The 27,067-nt window shown below is 38.5% G+C and overlaps 2 protein-coding genes across 2 annotated transcripts in view; both read left to right on the top strand.

Moving 5' to 3' along the window:
• LOC118826224 lies at positions 1–26,971 on the top strand. The gene is made up of 7 exons (XM_036597128.1): positions 1–151; positions 13,984–14,147; positions 14,470–14,690; positions 16,578–16,707; positions 17,552–17,652; positions 17,745–17,906; positions 25,170–26,971. The coding sequence occupies exon 7, from the start codon at positions 25,540–25,542 to the stop codon at positions 26,827–26,829; it is 1,290 nt and encodes a 429-aa protein (XP_036453021.1). The 5' UTR covers positions 1–151; positions 13,984–14,147; positions 14,470–14,690; positions 16,578–16,707; positions 17,552–17,652; positions 17,745–17,906; positions 25,170–25,539; the 3' UTR covers positions 26,830–26,971.
• The window catches only part of LOC118826225 (serine/threonine-protein kinase ppk4-like), a 36,930-nt gene continuing 23,464 nt past the window's right edge, over positions 13,602–27,067 (top strand). Inside the window, exon 1 of the mRNA XM_036597129.1 lies at positions 13,602–13,896. The gene's annotated coding sequence lies outside the window, so the exon portion shown is untranslated. The remainder of the gene's footprint in view (positions 13,897–27,067) is intronic.

The following is a 27,067-nucleotide window of genomic DNA, read 5'->3' on the forward strand; positions in this document are numbered from 1 at the left end:
TGGCTCATGGTCTGGAGCAGTCCTTCATTTGGCTCCTGATGGCGGAAAATAGATGTGAAACAGCTCTGCTGAATCAGGCGATGCAGTAAACGGAGACACAAAGCTGCATCACTGGTGCCAAACGTCAAGAATTTCTGCTTTGGAAGTCGAGGTTAGTGATGGAAAGATTAAGACCTATTATTAGCTTACAAAACGGATAGGTCTAAAATCTGATCTGAGCCGCGTTCGAGCCGTTGTAAAATCCACGAGAGGCACGCCTGTGACCGCCTCACAGCGACTGAACTCTGTATTACTGCGCCACAGCACGAAGATCATTATGTTGTTAATGGAATAAGCTTTGATTCTAATGCTGCTCGCAGAAAACACCGTTTGTACTCACGGTCCGTATATCTTTTGGTCATTCGATTTTCTTTTCAAAAACCAGTATTCAAAAACGGCAAATTGGTCTACTCTCGTTTTTAGTTCTGTGATTGTCTGTGGAAAACATCAAGTAATAGCTTCGTTTTACAATTTCACAAAGTAATCATAAAGTAAAAAAAAACAAAACAAACAACAATGGAATAAAGCGTTGTATTTTATTAATCCAAATTTAAAATTTCCAATCATACACGGAAATAAACGTGCAGAGCCCAGGTGTGGAAGCTCAGAAACCACAGAAATCAGAGCTCGGTAAAGTTAGGTTGACATTGGATATTCAGCGGATATTCGCGTTTCGCCCCTCCTATTGCTCACACACAACCTCTTAAAGTTTCTGAAATAACATTTTCTAAATCGTGGTAAAACAGACAACAAACGAAATCTTTATATTTCGCCGAAGTACCCGATCTTTCCATTTCGCCAAGTAGATATGATGAAAATAGGCGGAACAGCTGCAATAGTCGCCTAACACGGTAAGGGACCGTCTGTAAAGTGCGGGTACTGCTTAAAAACGTAAAACATCCACATACATGAGCAGCTTGTTGGTGTTGTTTATAAAGACCTGAAACCTACTAAAATACAAAGATGATGTGAAAATCAATAACTGACATTAAGTATACACAAATCAGGCAGTCTAAAGGCGTATGCAGTAGACCTACAAATTGAACTGAGACACACTGAACAAACCTACTGCAAAATAAAATAACTTGTACTTAATTAAACAACATAATACAAATAACATACAAGCATATTGGTTTGAGACACACCTGACAAACATACTACAAACTAAAATATGCCTCAACTGAATTTTAATGAATATTTTTGAGAAGGCCAAAAACCAGTCTTTGCTGGCCGTGATCTTTGGGCCCTCAGGCAGCACTGCATTAAAAACAGACATGATTCTGTAGTGGAACTCACTGCATGGGCTCAGAAACACCTCCGAAAACCACTGTCTGTGAAAACAGTTCATCACTGCAACCACAAATGCAAGTTAAAACTCTAAAACACAAAGAAGAAACCATATATAAACAGGACCATAAAGGCTGTCACCTTCTCTGGGCCCAGTCTCATTTAAAATGGACTGAGGAGAAGTGGAAAAGTGTCCTGTGGTCCAATGAATCGAAATTTGAAATTCTTTTCCCAACTTTTTTGGAAATGGGGTGCTCAAAAAATACTCAACTCTACACCTAAAAAACTTCCACCCAGCAGGGTTGTAGTTCTACCACACCTGACTCTAGTATTCAGATGCTCTTAAAGACGTTGATCAAGTGTATGTTCTAAAGTATGTGAGATCAAGACTGGAACTATGCACAGATTGTCAATTGAGGTCAATTGATGTGTCTTAATAAATTAAAAGTGATTTTAGCTCAGTATGTCAAATAGGTGAACAGGAATTTTTAAGAAGAATAATTAAAATTGACACACACACACATTTTCTAAGCTGTTTATCCTTCTGGGCTATCCCAGCAGTCATTTGGCGAAAGGCAGAAAACACCCTGGACAGGTCGCAAGTCCATTGCAGGAAATTAAAATCCAATCAAAGAATAAATTTAGTAAACTAAAGGTTGAAATAGGTTTGTGACATGTTCACTGCTAATCAATATACACTACAATTGTATCACAGTATCATTTTATTTCAAGAAAAAAATCATTAAAATTCAGTTGAGGCATTTTTTTTTTTAAACCCAGTTATCTCCCCAATTTAGTCGTCGCCAATTCCACCCGCTAATTAGGACTCCCCCAATCACACGATGCTATCAACGCTAGGAGGGTGAAGGCTAACACAGGCTTCCTCCGAGACCTGTGAAGCACCACCGCATCTTTTCGAACTGCCGCTCACGCAACGTAATTGGACAGCTGAACGCGCTCGGAGGAAAGCGCCAACCACCAGATCTGTTATGTCAGCTAACAGACGCCTGCGCTGACTAGCATCGCGTTAAGTGATGGGGGGAGAAGGAGGGGCCATCCTACCCACCCAGAGAGAGCGAGGCCAATTGTGCTCTCTTGGACTCCCGGCTACGGATGGCTGTAGCATCACCAGGGATCGAACTCGCGATCTCCTGATGATAGGGCCAACGCTTAGACGGTTGAGGCATATTTTACCAAGCTAAAGGTTGTAGTATGTTTGTCAGGCGTGTCTCTGTACATTACAAGTGATTTTAGATCTGTAAATCTTTTGGATGTGACGCAGTATCAATTTATTTCTATAGAAAATTCATTAAAATTCAGTCGAGGCATGTTTTACCAAACTAAAGGTTGCAGTATGTTTGTCAGGTGTGTCTCTGTACATTACAAGTGATTTTAAATCTGTATGTTATATGTACGTGACACAGTAGGAATTTAAATGTCATAAAAAATAAAAAAAGGAGTGTGTTATCAAACTAAAGGTTGTATTATTTTGCAAGATGGGTACCTGTACACTACAGGTGACTTTAGATGTGTATGTCTCATGGATGTCTCACAGTAGTAATTAATTACGTATAAAAAATAATCTCTGCAATTCAACTAAGGCAAATTTTATCAATCTAAAGGTTGTAGTATGTTTGTCAGATCAGGTCAGATGTATACTTGTTAGTGTCAGTTATTGATTTTCACATCATCTTTCTATTTCAGTAGGTTTCAAGTCTTTATAAATAACACCAACAGGCTCCTCATGTCTTTGAACGTTTTTAAGCAGTACCCGCACTTTACCGACGGTCCCTTACCGTTTTCGGCGTCTACTGCAGCGATTCCGGCTATTTTCATCAGAGGTATTCGGCGAAATGGAAAGATCGAGTACTTTGACGAAATATAATGATTGTAGTTTGTTGTCTGTTTTACCACGATTTTGAAAATTTTATTTCAGAATTTTTAAGAGGTTGTTTGTGAGCAATAGGAGGGGCGAAACCCGAATATCCGCTGAATATCGAATATCAACCTAACTTTACCGACCTAGAAATCAGGCGTGTGGTTCTGGTGTATTGGTGCCTATATTACTTTTTGTATAAGCGTTTGTATGTTTGACCTGTACAAACTATTGGTAAAAGAAATGATATAGGGAAGATATTGAACTACGGGGGCTGCTGATGAGCTCAAGTTCAAGAAGTATTCTGTCGGTGTTGTGCCGAACTCCCCTGAAAGACAGATTGTAATCTAATGCCACATGTATGGAGTTAATCTTGTGTCAAAATGTTTGAGAGAAGATCGTGATGTTTGAGAGAGGAATGTTCCGGTTTGAGAGGTTGATGTTTTTAATCAATGGTTTACAGTAACCGATGTGTAAACACCAAACAGAGGAAAAGACATTATGTATTTGAAGTTAGTTAACGTTAAGCCTCTGGTAGGAAAAAAATGGCCTAGCTACCAATGTTAGTTAGATTAATACGTTATTAATACGTTACTATTTATGAGTATTACTGATAAATCATTTCTATTAATTTGATACTAAAATCTATAAACCATCTATCTAATGTCGAAGCTACAAGCACACTAGCCGACTCAATACCACAGCCACGAACCAATTGGCATAAAACTGCTTAAGAAAAGATGCCATGATTGGTGCGCTGACAGGAACCGCCCCTCGGCAGCTCTGATTGGCTGGAGTTTTGACACAAACCTTCAGACATTTTAATAGTTGAGCAGATGTGAAAGTTGAGCGCGCGCTGTGGAGCTGAGAGCGGAAATGATTTACGCGCACGTGCGAGTTTTGAAAGTGAAGAGCGCGATTGAGCAGGTTTTCCAGTTTTGAGTGAAAACCAGTCGTTTGCACATTCGAGTTCTGAGAGGGAAATACATTGTTGTGCAGATTTTCAAGTTTTGAATGAAACCGAGTGTTTTGTTGAGCAAATCCGAAGGCGCGTACCTGCGCACTTCGTGCTGACAAGTGCATTCAAGTTCATTAGCTGCGCGCTCAGAGCACCGCTGTCCTCTCAAACCGGTGTTGTGCCGAATTCGGCACCCCTGCCGCGAGATGCACCCCCTCACGGGAGCGCGCGCTCAAAGTCTTTTGCTCGAAAGCGGAGGTCACCCACTTTTACTTTACATATATCGATTTGACGAACTTGCAAAACATCACCTTCGTCTTGATCAACAACACAATAAATCGCTGTTCTACAGAATGGAAATAGCCCAGATGTTCTTCTAAAGTACAGTGACTCGTAAATAGTAATACAAAAGTATAACGTAGCCAACATACACCGCTGCTTACTTATTCTACGACATAGCAGTCTGCATTGACTTTGTATGCAGCAAAACTTGGTGCTTGTTGCTATTTGTCAACAAAATATACATATGAATTTCACCTACTTATCGTGTCATGTTTCTCACCAGTCTGGATCAGGTTCTTTAGATTTTACACTCTAAAGGCAGTGACTTGTAAAAAAAAATCTCAGGAGATGCAGCCCAGTATAAATCGGGATACACTCTTATTGCTGCCATGTAACTTGCATGGATACATGCTGTTTGCAAATACATACTGCTAAAATCATTTCATGGTAGACTCATGTTGTTTATTAAGTGGTGATGATGTGAAAATGATGAAGGAAAACTCCGCTGACACTGTCTTCATTGTAAAAGATGTTTATTACAAAGTAAAACTGTATCATATCAAGCACTGTAAAGTACCTGAGAGAGGATACGTGCCAATTCTAAAGTGCCCCCCCCCAGAACAGAATAATCCAGCTGCTTATATATGGTTCTTGTTGTTGAAACAGGAGACAGAACATATGGTCCTTATTAAAATGATCTCATCTATTTGGAACTAAGAGAAGAAGGGAGAAAGTGAGAGGCCTACTCCCTATGGGCCTTTGGACCAGGGGGCTTTGGACCAGGGGGACCCCTTAATTTAAACATTCCAACTCTGCAAACACAGGACGCATAGAACTTCAGACCTCAACTTATACTAGCAGTTAAGAGTGTTTTTGCCTTCTACTATAAAAATGTTCCTTTTAAATATACTTCACTCAAAAGAAAGAAATGACAGGGAAATGCTTTGTATAGCAGAACACTGGCCAGAAAATGCCAGTTTTTGCTAAATTGGTGTTGCATTCCTGAAAATGTATTGCAGAAAACACATGCTGGCCCTAAGTGTATATTTCTAATATATTTCATAGTTCTGTTCATAAAAAACGTTACAAGAGGATGCTTTTCGAATGAGTCCACCTATCAGGAAAAGAACCCTCTGTTAGATCTGGCTGGGGGGGTTGTTGTGTCTATGATACTTGTACAGGTGTCACATATTGGTCCGAAATATGTGTGATTAAAAACATATCATAGTTGTGTCAACAGAAAGAAAGTTATAGGCGGGTGCCTTTTAAGGCAGTCCCCTCTAAAATCTGGCTACATGATACTTATACAGGAGTCACATATTGGCCCCAAATATGCATTACTAAAAATGTTTCATAGTAGTATCAACAAACCTGCTGGGAAATGCACTGCTTCTCACATCTGGCTATATTATTAATACATCTAGGATGCTTATACAGGTCATGCTTATTGGTTCCAAATATGTTGAAGGGATGCAGATTATCTCCTGTAATCAAATTTGAATATTTTGAATTCTTGCTGAAGAATATTTTTCTCAAATCTTTGTCAACAGACATGGCAGTGACCGATGGTAGAGGAGACCAAACTGGGTATTTTAGTCATTGTATATAACTGGATGAAAGGTGACCTTTTGGGAACCTTCAAGGCCTTGGGTCTGAGACTCTTGCTGATAAGATTACGAGACACCATATCTTTGTTGACTGAATCTCACCAATGACTCTGTTCAGTTTTGTTTCTAAGCCTATCTAAGTCTACAATATAATAGTTTTGTTTTGTAATGATGGATCAATAATTATATGTGTAGATTGTCTCATTTACATATAATATGAAAAAGCTCTAACTGCCTCGATGAAGTCTGTGTTAGATGGAGAAGACACCTGTGAGGGCTCTCACCCCACCACTTTCTGTCTTTCTGTCTCTGTCTATCTGCCTTTTTCTCTCTCTCAAGTCTTTAAGCCTGCTGATTTTCTTTAAGCCTTTGTGCATGTGGTTTAAGTGAACATAATCTGTTGAGATTATTTTTCTCTATTTTTATATTTTCTTTATTGTATATTTCCTTGGTATGTTTGTTATCCTGAAAAACATTTTTCTTGTTAAATTTCATAATCTATTCTACTTTTGAAATTCAGTATGTGGTTTAGTTTTTGGGGCATATAGCATCACATAAATTATGAAAGGGGGTTTTTCATACATTTGTAAATTTATATCAACTATGCAGTGGTAAATTACAAACAAAGTTACAGGGGGATGCTGTTTGTGGCACACCACCTTTCACGAGATGCACCCTTTCTTATATTTGGCCATTAAATGTACGAATACTTTGTCAAGTGAGTGGTCATTTCCCACAAATATAGATCATTTAATGGCCAAATGAAACAAGAAAAATGTTTTTCAGGATAGCAAACATACCAAGGAAATGTACAATAAAGAAAATATAAAAACAGAGAAAAATAATCTCAACAGATTATTATGTTCACTTAAACCACATGCACAAAGGCTTAAAGAAAATAAGCAGGCTAAAAGACTTGAGAGAGAGAGAAAGACTTAGACAGAGACAGAAAGACAGAAAGACAGAAAGACAGAAAGTGGTGGGGTGAGAGCCCTCACAGGTGTCTTCTCCATCTAACACAGACTTCATTGAGGCAGTTAGAGCTTTTTCATACTATATGTAAATGAGACAATCTACACATATAATTATTGATCCATCATTACAAAACAAAACTATTATAATGTAGACTTAGATAGGCTTAGAAACAAAACTGAACAGAGTCATTGGTGAGATTCAGTCAACAAAGATATGGTGTCTCGTAATCTTATCAGCAAGAGTCTCAGACCCAAGACCTTGAAGGTTCCCAAAAGGTCACCTTTCATCCAGTTATATACAATGACTAAAATACCCAGTTTGGTCTCCTCTACCATCGGTCACTGCCATGTCTGTTGACAAAGATTTGAGAAAAATATTCTTCAGCAAGAATTCAAAATATTCAAATTTGATTACAGGAGATAATCTGCATCCCTTCAACATATTTGGAACCAATAAGCATGACCTGTATAAGCATCCTAGATGTATTAATAATATAGCCAGATGTGAGAAGCAGTGCATTTCCCAGCAGGTTTGTTGATACTACTATGAAACATTTTTAGTAATGCATATTTGGGGCCAATATGTGACTCCTGTATAAGTATCATGTAACCAGATTTTAGAGGGGGTGCACTTCCTGGCAGATGGACTGCCTTAAAAGGCACCCGCCTATAACTTTCTTTCTGTTGACACAACTATGATATGTTTTTAATCACACATATGTTGGACCAATATGTGACACCTGTATAAGTATCATGGATGTAATAATGATGTAGCCAGATTTTAGAGAGGGTGTATTTCCTGGCAGGTGGACTGCTTTAAAAGGCACCCCCCTATAATTTTCTTTCTGTTGACACAACTATGATATGTTTTTAATCACACATAATTGTGACCAACATGTGAAACCTATACAAGTATCATAGACACAACAACCCCCCCAGCCAGATCTAACAGAGGGTTCTTTTCCTGATAGGGGACTCATTCGAAAAGCATCCTCTTGTAACGTTTTTTATGAATAGAACTATGAAAAATATTAGAAATATACACTTAGGGCCAGCATGTGTTTTCTGCAATAAATTTTCAGGAATGCAACACCAATTTAGCAAAAACTGGCATTTTCTGGCCAGTGTTCTGCTATACAAAGCATTTCCCCTTTCATTTTCTTTCTTTTGAGTCTACCATGAAATGATTTTAGCAGTATGTATTTGCAAACAGCATGTATCCATGCAAGTTACATGGCAGCAATAAGAGTGTATCCCGATTTATACTGGGCTGCATCTCCTGAGATTTTTTTTTACAAGTCACTGCCTTTAGAGTGTAAAATCTAAAGAACCTGATCCAGACTGGTGAGAAACATGACACGATAAGTAGGTGAAATTCATATGTATATTTTGTTGACAAATAGCAACAAGCACCAAGTTTTGCTGCATACAAAGTCAATGCAGACTGCTATGTCGTAGAATAAGTAAGCAGCGGTGTATGTTGGCTACGTTATACTTTTGTATTACTATTTACGAGTCACTGTACTTTAGAAGAACATCTGGGCTATTTCCATTCTGTAGAACAGCGATTTATTGTACTGTTGATCAAGACGAAGGTGATGTTTTGCAAGTTCGTCAAATCGATTTATGTAAAGTAAAAGTGGGTGACCTCCGCTTTCGAGCAAAAGACTTTGAGTGCGCGCTCCCGTGAGGGGGTGCATCTCGCGGCAGGGGTGCCGAATTCGGCACAACACCGGAACATTCCTCTCTCAAACATCAGGATCATCTCTCAAACATTTTGGCACAAAATGAACATACATATATGCCTGTATGATGCGCGCGCACGCATATGGACATTAGATTACATTCTGTCTTTCAGTCATAATGATCAGGACAGTAGCCTCTTGGTGAAGACTCAGGAGAGACTATCATTCTGCTACAAGAAGTGCTCTTTATTGACACCAATTTATTTATTATTATTATTGACAGGTGGTGCTGGAGGGTGCTGAAGGCCCCCTGAAAATCGTTCAGTGCTCACGTTATCTCTCCTGAAAAATATTGAATTCCCTCGTTTGATTCAGACCGTTTTAAAAAAAACGCTCCCAGAAGCAAACTGGACACAAAGACCTCTAAATCTCCTTTCCCTGCAAAACCTGAGGTAGCGCCGCCGCCGCATGATTAGAAGAACACTATGAAGACAGGACAGAGCACGTGGCGGGAGTCGTGCCGCATGTCAGCGCAGTTTTTTGCTAATAGAACAAAGTTGATAAACACATATAAAATGTTATATAGCCTTATATAATACCAGATCTAGGCTGACCTTCTCAACATTCATGCTCCATCTTTCCTGGCCTCACTTTTAACCGCGACCACCTTAGTTTGTGAAACTGCAAAATTAAGCTATTTCTTGTTTTTCCACTGACAATACCAGAATCAAAAACGAGAATTGACCCATTTGCTGTTTTCAGTACTGGATTTGGAAATAAAAATCAAATGAACAGAAGGTACACGGACCTACAGTGACCACTGAAGAAGTGAGAACCCGTTTTTGTTTAAACTGAGCTGCTCCTTTTTTTTTCTTCACTAGCACTAGGCTGGTCAGCTAGGTAACAGGCTACAAGATAGCTAACAGCCTAAACAACATCAGTAGCTATTTTCACAGGCTTGAATTAAAGTACAGGATGTCCCAAAAAAATTGACATCATTTCGTAGTCTAATAACATAGACAATTCTCCCTCAAATGATCTCAGATTTTAACAAAATGTGTAAAAACTAGTTTCATTTTTAATGTTTTTTCAGGTTGAAGAATGGCGTTCACTAGAAATGAAAAGGCATTTTGTGCATTAGAATATGCTTGAACACAGTTAAACAAGAGTGTACAGTGTGCATTTTTGAAAAAATTCAATAAAAATGCACCAACTGGAGACTGTTACGCAAGACATGCTACAGTGTGTTTGGCAGGAGCTGGACTACCGACTTGACGTGTGTCCTGTCACAGGCGGTGCGCATATTGAACATTTGTGAAGCTTTGTGAAATCGGTTATAAAATCTACATCCCTCTGAATTTCTTGTTTGAATTTTGATAAATAAATCTTTTACTGTTCAACATGAAGCCTATTTAATTTCCTTTGCCTAGGACATGTAGTTACTCAGATATTCACATCTTAAATAATGTACATTTTTGGGACACCCTATACTTACGATATGATTCACTGTAAAAGGGCAATATAAAACACTAAAGAATGTCTCTTTAATGGCTTACACGCTTCAATTATCGTTTCAGTTAGAAGTAGCGTCAAACCCAGGCTAAATCCCAAATAGCTCTGTAGTCCCTAAATAGTGTGCTGGCTATGAAAGTTTCGAAATTCTAGCCTCTACAGTCAAACAATGCATCATTTATCAAGTATGGATGTTGCTGAATCCCAAATGACTATTTTAGCTATATCACTCACTGTTGGGGTGAAGGATCCGGTATTTAAATTCCTACCTAGTGGACTATGTAGGGAGCAGGGAGCTATTTGAGAGTCAACCCCAGCGTGAGAAGAGGGCGCTGCTGGATTGGTGCTAAATACGACTCGGTGGTAATTTAGTGACCAAAAAGTACTTATAAAGCAGATTTTCTTTACAGATTTTCTTTTTCTTTACCACACTGTTCAAAACCATTAAGGTCAGATATAAAATCCACAACTTTAATTTAAGTGGACTAAGACTGTGTGTGTTCAGAGCAGCAGAGCAATTTCTGCAGACAATCCATTTATGAACCACAAGGAATCTGCAACTCCTGCAAAGCGAGTAAGGAGCAGAGCAGATATTTATGAGTGGTGTAATGGGGGGGGTGGTTCAACACCACATCATACATGACACTATAAGGATAGACTAAAGAAGTTAGCACTTATTGTGCTTCCACCAGGTTTAATTCTTTCTAATTAACTGATGTTACCAAGTGCCTTAAACACCGCAACTAACAAAAAGAGAACATATTTCTAGGGTGAACTACTACAGTGCTGAGGGGTACTCTTCATCTGTTTCTCAAGATTTTTTAGCAAATTCAGTGATAACAGTGTACATGATGGTACAAATGCCAGTGAAATAATATTTATCTTTATATTTATATTTATATTTATCTTTGTATTTTTTAAATAAATAAGTAAAACTGTTCTACTGTTTTGCCCCACATTTACTGCCGTCTTTTTTGATTGGTTACCTGCTGAAAAGTGTCACATGATGAGCGGAGCTTTTCCATGGAAGTTAAACATCTTTTACCTGTCCAAAAGGATCCGCGGCGGAACAAAAGAGCCTGCTTAGCTGCTGTTTGTCCTTGTGTCCACCAAGTGTTACTGTGTACTGTTTTGAAACACATGGAGTAAGGGACACCTTTCTGATACATTTGAAAAGATTAATGCAAAATGAACTAAAACATGACCTCAAATACTCCTCCACTAAACTAAAGCAGGTGAAGACACTTAAACATAATGAACACCTAAAAGTTTGAGTGCTTAAAATCAATAGCAAATACCAAAGAATTGCATTCACTCCCAGACATCCAGACTGCTGCTTAACAGATTAATGACTCATTAGTTATGACATAAACTATAGTATAAATTCACCTTGTGACCTCATTGTGTTATCTCAGTACCAAAAAGTTTTACATTTTGCTCATGGGATCATGTTGTAATAATTTTCACAGTTTGGATCTTTTCAGCTTTTTCTTTTGTGGTAGTGTTCAGGTTCTCTTTGGCTAAAGAACATGCAAAATAGATGAATGTGAAGTGCTAAACTAACCTCCTCCTCCACCCCCCACTTTTTCTCTCAGCAGAACATTCAAGAATCGATGGCATTGGCATGAAATGGCAAACAGTACCAATTCCAATCAGTTGAGCCGAAGAAAACACAGAACATTTAAGAATCGATGGCATTCCCAATCCAAATAAAATTTTTACCAGGAGCACCTTCAGTTGTGCCAAGAACAACTCATCCCTTAGTTCAATGCATCATAGACAACAAGCTGAAAAAGTTGCAGAGACTACTCAGAGGATGTGATATTAATGAACTCTATCCTTCTGCACTCTGTGATGATGATCTTACGCTGCTGTCAGCTGCAGTTGTATGTGCAAATGAAGAGATTTGTAACTTTCTCCTGAGAGAGCAGGCAGACCCTAATAAAATTTCAGCAAATGCACTAGCACCACTGCACTATGCTGCACTTACACAAGGAGTTCCACTCAGTATAGTGAAAAGATTACTTGCAGCTAAAGCCAATCCAGATGGCCATCAAACACAAATTTATACACCATTACAGTTTGCTGTTAAAAATAACAGAGAGGACATGGTCAAAGCACTTATAGATGCTGGCGCTTACATCGAAAGAAATTACAGACTACACCCAGATATCGATAAGAAACTAGAGACTATTATTCATCAGTTACCTTCGGGGAGTGAAGCTTTTGAGAAATGCAGGCTCTTTTTTAATTTGACTACATTAGTTTCTAAGAAAACTCAGGTAGAGGTTTTCAACCTCTTCAAGGAAAAATTTCTCGAGGAACATCCATTCAGCCATATTACCCTACTTGAAAATTATTTTAATGTCATGGGTCCAGGTGCTGAACAGTTTCAACTGAGTTGCATCAAGTGGCTGAAGGACTCCAAGAACAGTGACAATTACATTGAGGGGTTCATCCAACGCTTTCCCAGAATACCTCATGAGTATCAGATAATTGCACTGAACACCTTGCAGGCTGTAATTTTCATGATGAAAGAAATATCTCACCAAGTATTTGACGAGATTGTACCTATTCTGATCAAAAGTGTACAACCTGCTGGCTCCCCTCAGGGAGAAGTATTCAATCAGCTGATACTAAACATACTTTGTGTGACTATGGAGAAGTCCTTAAAGCACAACGCTGGTGCTGATGGTCTTGACGTTTCTGTTCTTCAAAACTTATGCAGGGGTCTTTTACCTCTCACTAGTCCTAAGTATTCACCCGATGTCAGCATTCTTACTTACCGCTTGTTTGCTGATCTTTATGAGTTCATCCCAGAACATATTCATTCATGTGGATTACTCTCAGTGCCTGATAGGGTACTTGATGCTGCAGAGATAAGGATGGATGATGTCATTAAGGACAAGTTGCACAAACTGGACACAGATCTCAAACATCCACAAAGCTCAAGTGCTTTAGATAATTTATGTGAAGGAGTGGAGGACATGCTGCCAAAGAACAGGAAAAAGAAGAAGAAGAAAAAGAAGAAGAAGAAAGAAGTCCAGCAGGGGATGACATCAAAAGAAGATGAGGGACAAGAAATGAAAGAGGGTACAGATTCAGATACAGTTGAGGAGTCAAATTCCAGTGTGCAGCCATTTACATCCACCACAGAGAATCCAACATTACCAAGAAGATGGCACCAACACAGTCAACGTTGGAGGCCAAAGCTGGAGAAACTTGCTAATATAGATGCAAGTAAAGTTTACAGACTGAGGAGTCTTACAATTGGTGTTGGCCCAGAGTTCCAGATAGCTAAAGGAAGTGATGGAACAGAGGTTTTTCTTGGTCTGAGGGATGATGGCACTGAGGTAGCTGTCAAACGAATGCTAAAGTCCAAATTATCAAGTCCTTAAAAATGAAGAGGAGTTTTTACGGCTTCCAGAACTCGACAATCCATCTATTGTGCAATATGTGGACTTTGCAGAAGATGAACATTTTGGTTATCTTGGCCTTAAACTTTGTGAATACACACTAGAAGAATACATCCAAGACCATCTGCCTGAAGACAGCAGTGAGCAGCTTGCTGTCCTGAAGAAAATTGTGAAGGAGGTGCTATGCAGCCTTGAAGTTCTTCACAGTGAAGATATCAAAGTGCTCCATCGGGACATCAAACCCCAGAATGTTCTGATTGGTAGGAGTTATTCTTGTTTATCAAAATGAAAACACTTGAATTCAGCCACTGAATCAATATTTTTGATGTAATAATCATTTTTTACAGATATAACTGGTAAGGCGAGATTAGCTGATTTTGGTATAAGCCGGAGGCTGAATTTAGGACAAACAACTTTGTGCACTAGTGCTGCTGGAACAAAGTGCTGGAAAGCCAGAGAGACCATTGAAGAGGACGATAACAGTGCATACAAGAGGAGTTCTGACATTCAGGTAATGTACTGAAACTGAAATAGAGAGTTAGATTTTTGAATGTAAAACTCATATAAGAATATATATAATAAGAATATAAATTGCCATTGCTGTTAACTAGAGGTCACAACTCTTATCCACAAAGGGCTGGTGTGGCTGAAGGTTTTCTTTTGAATGAAGCTGAAGTACACCTGGCTGCACTCGTTCAATCAGTTGGTTTCAGTCTTCAAACAGCTGATGAGTTATATCAGGTGTGCTTGGTTGGAATGTAAATGTGTGGCTACACCTGTGCTTTGTGGAGAAGATTGGTCGCACTGGCAGGTAACTGTTACACCTGTTTTAGGTTGCAGGAATGTTAGTGTATTACATCCTCTCTCGTGGACACCATCCTTTTGGTAAAGGGGCTCGTTGTGAAAGTAACATTCTTGATGGGAAATACTCACTGGAACATCTGGAAGATGACGTGGCAAAGGACCTGGTGGAGTGGATGATCAATGAAGATGTAAAGGACAGACCTAAAGTAAAGGAGGCCCTAGCTCATCCCTTCTTTTGGACAGATGAAAAGTAAGACATAATTCACACTTTTGATCTCCTAAATAAGTTGAATGTTTAAGTAGATTGTAGGGCCAGAAAAGATTTCTACCATGCGTTGGGAGGAGCTGCCCTACCCCAACTCCAAATGGACAGTTCAAAACTTGGTAGTACTCTTTTAGGGTGGGGGACGTTTTCCACAAATGGTCGCTTCTGATCAGAATTATGTTCGACGTTTTATGAAGCTGAAGTCGCTTCTCATTCTCCAGCTTCTCGTACAAATTGTCCCGTTTTGTTCGTGAGTTGTTGTAGAGTAAACGTATCAGGAAACCAGCTGAGTGATTATAAATGCAAATGAGTCCATTCATCTCCAAATTATCGATGTTCGTCTTAAATCTTTCTCTTTGCCTTTTCGTTATCTGCGTTGCTGTGTGACCAGCAGTCGGTCTTCAGCGTTAAAGGTTGGTGAATTAGCAGTTATACATTAACCCCAGCGTTTAAGACCATTTATTGTGAAAATTGTGTTAGAACTGTGTGTTATAAAGATTTTACAGCAAAGGAGGATTATGTTATTTTACCTAAAAATCTAGTTCTGCTGTGGAGCCGCGACAGCTCTGCAGCAGTGGAGAGATTATTCAGGCCTGATTCTCACCCCAAACAGAGCCAGGGTCACTGATGAGGATTTTGAGGCTGAAGTGTTGCTGAAGTTTAACAAAGGACTCTGAATGTCATGTCTGTACATATCTGGCTGAAATGTTTACATTGGAGCAGTTTTATTTCCAATATTGGCAGTGCTTTGCATAACGTTGTTTGGTTTATATTTGGTTATTTTTGTTGATTTTTGTAAGGAAAAACCTGGAATGATTAACTTTGCCTTTAGTCTAATTTTTTGTTGGATATCACACCTTTGGTTGTGTAAGTTTGATTGCCAGAACTTAAACTCACTTTTCGGTGATCTTTTTGTATATTTGCAGCTTTTTAATTTGTATGTTTCTTTCTGGCACATGATTAAATGCAGTGTCTTGTTCACACTGTCAGTTGGGCTTGTTGGTGTGTTAGGAGGAGATTCACAAACATTCTGACAATCACGCTATTAAAGTAGCTAAAAAGTAGTGCACTACTTTGCAAAAAGTAGCTAAAAAGTAGCCTCTACTTTTTCTGGAAAAGTAGCTAAATTGTAGCTAGCTACATATTTTGGGAAAGTAGCTACAAAGTAGCTAACTACAAATGTTTCAGCAGCTATCCCAACCCTGCTTATAAGTCAAGGCAATTTTTTCAGTTTTCAAAGTAGATGAATGTAACGTCATTTTACTAGCTAGTATTGAAATATGCTGCCCGTCACTGCATAAAATGATAGAAACAGACAGCTTGGGCTGACAGAGGAAAGGAGATTTTTACACTACATCCTACATCCTTCAGCTCTCAGTGTGCGCACTCTTTGAGTTTGCTTGGGCTTCTGCATCATGGCTGTGCTGTTGTTGCTCATAGACGCTTCCATTTCACAATAATATCACTTACAGCTGACCAGAGAAGATCTAGCAGGGCAGAAAGTTCATGACCTGAATTGTGAAAGTTGGCATCCTATGACAGTGCCATGTTTAAAGTCACTGAGCTCTTCAGTATGACTGGAATGTGGCTAAAACACAAGAACTAGGAGGGATGTCTACATACTTTTGTCCATGTAGTATATAGACTTTAAAGTTGGAGTAGCATCATGGAGCAGCTTCAGAGTGTCTGGCAGTATGTTTTTCAGACAAGAGGGGACGTTATGCATTCTAGTTAAGTCAATGAGATTATGCTGACTATAAATGGACTAGTCTTTTCATCCAACTTGTGTAAACATCTAAGTTCCATAAACATAGAACTGGGAAAAAGCAAATCTATATTGTATTTTGCTGTGTTGCTTTCACATTTTCTTAGGAGAGTGGAGTACTTACAGAAACTGGGGAATGTGAAGGAGGTGCAGTACTATCTCAGTCCTGATGAGGAGCTCCTTCATGCCATAGAAGAAATGGCCATGGGGAAGACCTTCTCAGAGTGGAAAACAAAAGTAGGTTTGACCAGAACCCAGAGAGAGTTTCTTTATAAACACTGACTTACATTCTCATAAGCACAGTGCAACATAAATCTCACATGTTCTAGTGAGACAGTTTTTATTCTGAAGGTCTGGAGGAAATTAAGAGATTTCAACATGGGTTCCAATAGTATTCCTAAGTACATGCCTGTTTCAATACTAGTTTTAACAAGGCCTCCACTTGGTCTCATCATTTCCCCTCAAGGGAATCTCCAACATCATCTTAAGTTCTGTTCCATTTCTTTTTTTTTTTAACTCAAATTAAGTGTCTTAGGTCATCTGCCCTTGGAGGGGCAACAGATCAAGCATACACAAGTGTTGACTTCAGCAGTAGAAATCATGGCAACCTGGACTAATTCCCTTTTTAACCAGAACAAATTGGTGGACAAAGCTGTTTATAAGCTATAGCAGTAAACTACTTTAAAATGCATAACATTTCAAAACAATAACATTCGATTTGCTGGGCTTTAGGATAGAAACTACTTTATCTCATATACATGATTGCTTTACAACAACAAAAAAGAAAAGCAATACACCATGACTTTAAACCAAAGCTCATAGAGAGACAAAGCAAATTTCTTATATATTCTGTTGAAACTTTTTTGCATTGCGAAGTTTACATAGCTAGCTAGGTTAATTAAGCCAAGGGTGAGTGCATACTGTTTGAAAAATCTTGCCCTTTTGTTGTGAGTGGCCACTTCTAATGTAGGTGACACACATCTGTGTGGTGAGTCAAAGTTGATGATGGCCTGTGAAAAAAGTATTGAAACAATACCATAGTTTTTTAAATAAATTCTTGTTTGTATGTGTTTTTCCACAGTTGCCTGCTGAAATTGTGCAAAACGTAGATAGTAAGAAAAAGCCCTACCCAGAGAACTTACTTGGCCTGTTGCGATTCATACGGAATCTGTATGAACACTAGTGAGTTCCATTTATAGATATACATACATTATAAAAGTGTATTAAATTGTTGTGTCAGATCACATATAATTGATTCCTTTCTGTGTGTGTAGCTCTGATGATGCAGAAAAAATAAACCTGATGACCATATTCCCTGACCTTTTTGGAAATGCTTTCAAGTTTGCCAAAGTGAGAGGATGGAACTCTACACCAATTCTGAGAAAATGGCTCAGATCTGTACCGGTGATATGATGACTGAACAACATGAACTAAAGGTTAAAGGATGTGACCTCATCCGTTTTTGGTTTTCACCACTGTTATGATATCAGCATTATAAAACAATTATTCAAATCTGTAATAAGAAAAGGTGGTTTTTATGTGATTTTATCACTTCCCAATACTTTTGTACATAAAAGTAAGGTGGATTCTGGGGTTCTGGGCCATCAGGTGATCTGAGACACTTCAAGAGCTTCCAATTCCACCATCAGCATCATCAACTAATCTTTTAAAATATGTGAACAGAAATACAGTAAACAGATTAATTAAAGTGACAAAAGTCATTTTCAAGGGGAACTTGAACAAAATAATGGTTTCATCAATCAGGGCCTGCAAGTATAGTACATACATGATCTCATGTTCCATAAAACCTGAATCCACCCTAATGTCAAAATTTGAAACATACAGGCTTTGTTTCTGTCCTGTGTTCCTGTCAGAGCTGATGTTTACTAATGTGTCATATTTTATCACTTTAGATTTTTTGGGAATGTTTTTCTCATGAACACAGTTCAACATCTGTTTGCATCTAAGATTTTTGTCGGTGAACACCACTTTTAATGAACACCACTCTATTAACCTTATTTTAACAAACACATTGTTATCTTAACTAAACTCTCATTTTACTCAAAGCAATTTAACGCTGATTTGTCAGCTTTATTTCTCTCTTAGCCTGTCTATTTTTTCTCTGAGGTTCACTTATCATTTATGTGCTTTAATTTACCTAAAACTACTGTAATTCATTTTCCCGTTTACCAACACTTAGAATTAAACTAAGGGAGGCAATTCCAGCCAAAAACTTCAGACTCATCCTGACTTCTGTGCTGGTTTGGATTGGCTCATGGTCTGGAGCAGTCCTTCATTTGAGAAGGGTCTCAGAGCCACAGATTTACACCCACAGTTTCACTCCAGCGGTTTCAGGCCAGTGGAACGCATGTGCAGAAGGACACAGTGATTGGGTCGAGTAAACAAAGTCCTTATAGGAAAGTTGAGCGTTACGAGTGTTCCCATTCATATTTCAACCAGTGGCTGCTCTCCTTATTTATAATGTCTCTAATGTAAACAGCACCTGTTTGTGCTAGTTGTGTGTGTCACCATGCATATTACCATTCAGGAAGAGATCCCGTTTCCAATATACGAATCAACTATTAACCGGTTAAACCATAAGCCAAAATACATTACAAAATCAGAAACCAAAAAAACACTTCATCATTTGTAAGGATTTTTTCAGCAGGGAAACTTTTAAAAACTAAGGTTTTTTAAAGCCCCCATATTAAGGGTAACTGCTATATGTCTACATAACTCATTAGTTTACCCAAGCCACATAAACTGTAATTCGTGTAATATTAGCGCTGTGAATCTCTATATGCGTTTAAACCAAAGTTTGTTTAGTCTAAAGCTTAAAATGTAACGCTATAGCCCAACGCAAAAGTATCACAAATTTATTGGAAACCCACATAAAACGACTGGAATGTTGATTAGCCTAAAACACGCTAGGAAAAAACAGAACACTTTCTGAAGTGCAATTTCTGCATTGGAAGTCGAGATTAGTGATGGAAAGATTAAGAAGCATTATGTGTCAACTTATAAAACGGATAGTTCTAAAATCTGATTGGCTGAGCCGCGTTCGAAGCCGCTGTAAAATCCACGATATAGGCATGCCTATGACCACCTCACAGCGACTGAACTCTGTCCAGAATTATACTATTTCAAGAATACTGCACTCAGAAAGTGGGATAGGAGTATATGACGGAGGGAACGCAGTAATCCACTCTCATGTTTGTGTGATGGGTATTGTTTGTGTGATGTTTATGTCTAGATAAGGCCGTGTGGTTGGTGATGCACTGAGAACCTGTTGATGTGATTGTTTTTCCTCTGATTTTATATTAAACTTATTTCATTTAATAGTCCTTACACTCCTTAATCCGTGTATTCATAATAGATTAGCACATCATTACACAAACCTGAAGTTAGGTTATTATTTGCCAGCTTGTTGTTCGAATTTTCCTGTTCCACCTTAAATGGTGCATCAGCCAGCTTGTTGTTCGAATTTTCCCGTTCCACCTTAAATAGTGCCGCTTTAGGCACCAGAAAGTATACAAAGATTAGAAGTCACACATTTTTCTCGAGCTCGAGCTAAACTCAAATTCAGGTGCAGACGGAATACTTTCCTGCTGGTCCGCACGGATAATTAGCACGATCAGTTTATTAAAGACATAAAAGCTACCGAGAGCAGTCCGTGCAACCTAGATTAATCTACGTCTGAGGATTATAACAAAACAAATTTGGTGAAAATCAGTTGAGTAATAAGGAAGTTGTGGCCGATTTAATCCTGAGACTCATCTCTCAATACAATTGAATTTGTTCACAAGCAGATCTTGACCGCTGCAACATGGTCTGTATATCCATGGTACTGACGAAGTATGAACCCGATTTTTGTTTAAACTGAGCTGCTAGCACCTTTTTTTATTAACTAGCACTAGGATAGTCAGCTAGCTAACAGCCTAAACAACATCATTATTATCACAGACTTGAATTAAAAGTGCTTATGATGTGATTCACTGTAGAAAGGCAATATAAAACACTAAAGAATGTCTCTTCAATGACATACACTCTTAAAATGTTTCAGTCAGAAGAAACCCAGGCTGAATCCCTGAATATATCATTCATTGTGGGGTGGAGGAACCGGTATTTAATTTCCTAAGTAGTGCATTATGTAGGGAGCAGGGAGCTATCAGCCCCAGCACAAGAAGAGGGGTGCCGTTGAATTGGTGCAAAACACCACTCGGTGGTAATTTGGTGACCAAAAAGTACTTATAAAGCAAAAGGTTTTGCATTAAACAGTGTCATTTCATCATGTGTTCATTGTTATAGGACAAAAAGTTCATGAAATGACTGCAACATACAGCGATGGGCGACGGAACCTTCTTTTCCTCTTTCAACGGTCAATGGTTGCTTGGCAACATCACCATTCTAAAGGAACTACATTTATTGGCGGAATACTTGTTTATGTCGATTATTATTAATAATAGATTATTTTCTGAAAAAACTGTATTTTATCATAGTTTATGTTGGCTGCCATTTTATAAAAGCAATATGCCAGTTTAGACTGCGATTTTATCATGGGGAAGGGAGTAAGAACACCCTTCCCGCGATAAAATCACAGTAATGCACGGCCTCTCGTGGCTTGTATCTTCATACAATGTACTCGTATCAAGTAGCCCACAGTTTTGTCACAGTTTTGGAAGTGTACTGTATGAAAATCTAGTCTAATACAATTCCGTTCTGTCGCGCTCAAATTTGTATTTCACATTCTGGGTTTTCTGACTTTGCATACTAGACTAAAACTACTCTGATCAGACTGGTGGACAGACAAAACCGATATCGACTCACGTGAGAAACGGGCCAGTCAGAAAGTCACTCTAACTGAATTAATGAAAAGTTCTGTGGTGTAAAAATCAGACCATCGCTCGCTCCGAGTGTAGAAAAAAACATTGAAGTTGTGGCGTCTGGAGTGTAACTTAACCTACTTAACTTATTTAAAATATACATTTTAAGTTAGATACGTTTGCTCCTCGACCTCATTGTAAGATCATCACAGAACGCAAACTGGATAAACTGCTGTCGTCATTAAACGTTAGAGATGTATGGTTAGCGGTGAACTTATACAGTTTGGAGGCTGTGTTATACAGTTTACTCTAGAGGTTGACACGTGTTCTAAAGCTCAGTAGGAACATTCATGGATGCACTGGTGGGATTATTAATGTTAAGAAATTACATTAGGCCTGTTGTTACCTGCCTTTCACAGGCGCACAGAACAGGATTTTAGAGGCACACCCCAAAGCGGCCAGCAGCTTCGAGGCACGTTTCAGTTCACTTCAGTGAATATCCACCCATCAACAAGGGCAACCTGACCACTGAAAGAGCTCAACCATAGAAACATTTAGTAGAAATAATTTAGCTTTCTGTAATTTCAAAACATAGTGAAATGTTCAAAGTTATCTGATCTATCTATCTATCTATCTATCTATCTATCTATCTATCTATCTATCTATCTATCGTCACAAGGCTCATATAACAGAAGATTAGCCTTGTAGCTCCAATTCAAAACTAAGGAAGCAAATGAATCTTCAGACACCAAACGTTGATTCACTGCAGAAAGAAGTGTGCAAATTTGATTTTTTTTTTGGTGAAACAGTGCTTTAAGAAAAGACTTTGCTGAATATTTACTAATATTTTGGGTAGGTGTGAAGTCAGGTAAATTGGACCACGAAATGGACAGATCAGGAGGAACGTCTTATGGCTATATATTTGCATAGCCATTTTGCTGCAAATAATTTCATTACTGTTGCCCTTTTTGAGGTGTTGCAACTGATTTGAATAATCTGAGCATGCTAAGGTGGATGCAGCATTGTCTTTTTTTAGGCTGGTGATGAGACCTGCATGGTGAATGACTTAGCATGCTATTTTTCCCCTCAATGATAATGGCATAAGAAATAAATTAATATCAAGGAACAATATTTCAGGATAATTTTCGTTATAGCATCTATAATAAAAGTGCTGAGGTTTGCCAAACATAGTTTTATTGATGTAATGCACAGAAACTGCTTCATGATGTTTTGGTGGTTTTCCAGAAGAACGAATGTGCAGCAACCAATCTTAAATCACCTCATAACTTTAGGTTCATACCGATAGACTGATTTGAGCTGATCCACTGTCAGTAGTTTGAGGTTTTCTAAATAACTCCTGATGAAACTATAGGCTACGATATAGAAATATGTCTATACTTCCGTTATGTGCACTTTATTTATACTGAAATGATGCACTAATCATAATTGAAATAAAATGAATAAAATAATAAATTCAGTTTTGTTCATTTTAGGATATTAGCCTTAAATATTAAAAAAAACAATGTTTTGCTGTAGTGAATCGATCCTTGATTCATTCACTGATTTAAAAAAATTTAAAAACAAAAATAAACTTAAGCAGCCCAGCATGTGACTACTTTGGAAACTGACTGAAAAGAACACACCTGGGTTTCTGTTGTTTCCAGCCAATACCAATCACTTCAAGTTGTGGGCTTCATAATTATTGGTTCCCTTGGTGTAGATAAGTAAAAGGTAATGAAAAACGTCTCTGTGGTATAGGCCCTTATTAATTATAGATACACATAAACATGTGTCACAGATATTATGAGCAAAATGTAACTGAGGCATATTTATATTTCACCAGTCCACCTGACTGCTCAGAAATTCTTAAGCACTCATCTATAACTTTCTGATTCATTTGGGTATAAATATGAGGTGCGTAGAGGCCAAATTCCCTTATTCATTCATTTCCATGGGGAAGATTAGAGAATACACAAATAAAATGAGATAAACTGTGTTGACCTTCATAAATAGGGAAAGGCTATAAAAAATAAATAGCTACACACTTGAGTATGTCCATATGCATTATTAGGGAATTAACCCTATCAAATCAAGCATATTACTGGTGATCCTTTTTGAGAAATTAGTGATGGCCCTTAAACCTGTTTAAATCTGGCAAGTTATGGCACTGCATGTTTTTTTTTTACTCATGATTGGATCAAAGTTGGAGATTTGCAGAAGATAGTATCATTTTGATGTCATCAAAACTACAATTAGATGCCACCTCTGTGCCAGCAGACTTTTCAGAAGGTATGCCAGAAGAAAGTCTAATCACAAATGTTGGCAGCTGGAGTTCACTAGACGTTACTGGAACTTTGACTTCTATGGACTAATGAGACAAAAACACAGCATGATCAAGTATGATTCATCACTACAGAGAACACGTTTCCATCATTCCCTAGACCAGCTGTTCGGCCATGGAAACCCAGTTCATGAAGCTCCCAACGCACAGTTCTTGTGCTGAAATTTTCTCCAGAGGCTGTTTGGATTCTGTAGTCAGTGATGCAACAGAGGATAGGAGATTTTTACGCACTACGACCCTCAGCGGCCCCACTTAGAAGGGGTTTCTGCTTATTTTTGGCCATATAGTGTATTCTCAATGTGAGATGGAGCTAAATAAACACAAAGACATTTTTAAAGGGTTTCAAATGCCTTAAGCAAAACTTTGCCATCGATACAGAGTTTAAAAAGAAGCTAATTTAGAATGAATAAATTAGAATAATATGCTCAGGCTTGTTTTTTTCCTGGTGGGCACACACGCTGCAACATTCAGAACTAGTCGGAGCCTTTTTTGAGAGACACTGGGGCAACCAGCCAGTATCATGTTACAGTAGTCTAATCTAGAAGTTATGAGCTAATTTCTCAGCATTTTGTAGGGTTAGCACTTCATTTGGAAAACTTCATATTCAGTATATATTTTAAGTTATAAAATGCAGTCTTACAGATATTAGTTTTAGGGGCTCATATGATAACCTAGCATTCAGGGTTACATCGAAGTCCTCGATTGTAGCTAAAAACAAGTAAGGTAAATTCTAGAATCACTTTAGTTCACTGCCTTGAACACCACAACTAACAAAAAGAGAACATTTCTGAGGTGAACTACTACAGTGCTGAGGGGGAACTCCACATTTATTTCTCAAGATTGTTTTTGAAAATTCAGTGATAACAGCGTACAGGATGGTACAGATGCCAGTGAAATAGTATTTATTTTTGAGCTGAGTATTTTTTAAAACTGTCCTACTGTTTTGTCCCACGTTTACTTTCTGTGTGGTAAAACTTAACTCTCCTGCCCTCTTTGTTGATTAGTTACCTCGTGAAAAGTGGCACATGACGAGCAGAGCTTTACCATGGAAGTTGAAGATTTTTAACTCATCCACGAGGATCTGCGGCGGAAAAAAAGGGCCACAGAATCCATGTCATGCTTAAGACATTATGCTGTTTTGGGCAGAATACACTCCGTCTGAATGCTGTTTTAAAACACATGGAGTGATGAACACCTTTCTGATACATTTGAAAAGATTCAATTAAAATGAACTAAAACATGACCTCAAACACTGCTCCACTTAACTAAAGCATGTGAAGACACTTAAACATAATGAACACCTAAAAAGTTTGAGTGCTGATATCACTAGAGGATACCAAAGCATTGCATTGACCCCAAGATATTCAGGCTGTTGCTTAACTGATTAATAGTTTCAAAGTTTATAAGTTATGGCATATAGTATAAACTAAGGTATAAATTGACCTTGTGACCTGATGGTGTTATCTCTGTACTGAAGTTTTACATTTTGCACATGATATCATCTTTCAATTACATTTTTTCTCTCTCTTTTCCAGCCATTTCTTTTGTAGGAGTGTGCAGGATCTTGTTGAACTGATAAATCTGAAACATATGAATATAAAGTGCTAAGCTGGATGCTCCAGTTTATCTGACATTAAACAGTCAATGGCAATACAAATACAATGGAAAGCAGTTACAGTACCAATTCCAGTTCCAGTTGCAGAGCCAAGGACCACAAACCCCATAATACAATGCGTCATTAACAAAAACCTGAAAAAGTTAAAGAAAAAAATCAGAGGGTGAGATATTAATGGACTCTATTCTTCTGCACACTTAAAAGATGACGTTACGCTGCTGTCGGCTGCAGTTGTATATGCAAATGAAGAGATTTGTAACTTTCCACTGTGAGAGCAGGCAGACCCTAATATGTTCTCAACAAATGGGCTAGCACCACTGCACTATGCTGCATGTGCACAAGGAGTTCCACTCAGTATATTGAAAAGATTACTTGCAGCTAAAGCCAATCCAGACGGCCATCAAACACAATTTTTTACACCATTGCAACTGGCTGCTATTAATAACAGAGATGACATGGTCAAAGCACTTATAGTAGCTGGTGCTTATACTGAAAGGAATTTTGGAGTAAGCCCAGACATCGATAAGAAACTAGAGACTATTATGCATCGGTTATCTTCACAGAATGAAACTGCTAAGAAACGCAAAATCTTTTTTGATTTCACTTCTGTGGTTCCCACAAAATCTCACTTAGAAGTTTTCAACTTCTGCAAGGAGCACTTCCTCGAGGAACATCCTAATGTCCATGTTACACTGTTTGAAAGATCTTTTAATGTCATGGGTCCAGGTGCTGAACAATATCAATTAAGTAGCATCAAGTGGCTGAAGGACTCCAAGAATACTGACACTTATATTGAGGGGTTCATCCAACGCTTTCCCAGAATACCTCATGAGTATCAGATAATTGCACTGAACACCTTGCAGGCTGTAATTTTCATGATGAAAGAAATATCTCACCAAGTATTTGACGAGATTGTACCTATTCTGATCAAAAGTGTACAACCTGCTGGCTCCCCTCAGGGAGAAGTATTCAATCAGCTGATACTAAACATACTTTGTGTGACTATAGAGAAGTCCTCAAAGCACAACGCTGGTGCTGATGGTCTTGACGTTTCTGTTCTTCAGAACTTATGCTCTGGTCTTTTACCTCTCACTAGTCCTAAGTATTCACCCGATGTCAGCATTCTTACTTACCGCTTGTTTGCTGATCTTTATGAGTTCATCCCAGAACATATTCATTCATGTGGATTACTCTCAGTGCCTGATAGGGTACTTGATGCTGCAGAGATAAGGATGGATGATGTTATTAAGGAGAAGCTGCACAAACTGGACACAGATCTCAGACATCCACAAAGTTCAGATGCCTCAGATAGTTTATGTGAGGGAGCAGAGAACATGCTGTCAAAGAAGAAGAAGAAGAAGAAGAAGAAAAAGAAGAAGAAGAAAGAGGCCCAGCAGGAGATGACATCAAAAGAAGATGAGGGACAAGAAATGAAAGAGTGTGCAAATTCAGATACAGCCACGACTTCAGTCAAATTCCAGCGTGCAGCCATTTTCATCTACTACAGACAATTTAACTTTACCAAAAAGATGGCGCCAACACAGCCAACGTTGGAGGCCCCAGTTGGAAAAACTTGCTAACATAGATGCAAGTAAAGTTTATAGACTGGGGAGTCTTACAATTGGTGTTGGCCCAGAGTTCCAGATAGCTAAAGGAAGTGATGGAACAGAGGTTTTTCTTGGTCTGAGGGATGATGGCACTGAGGTAGCTGTCAAACGAATGCTTAAGTCCAATTATCAAGCCCTCAAAAACGAAGAGGAGTTTTTACGGCTTCCAGAACTCGACAATCCTTCTATTGTGCGATATGTGGATTTTGCA

The sequence above is a fragment of the Colossoma macropomum genome, unplaced genomic scaffold, assembly GCF_904425465.1.
Source record: "Colossoma macropomum unplaced genomic scaffold, Colossoma_macropomum, whole genome shotgun sequence".
NCBI lineage: Eukaryota > Metazoa > Chordata > Actinopteri > Characiformes > Serrasalmidae > Colossoma > Colossoma macropomum.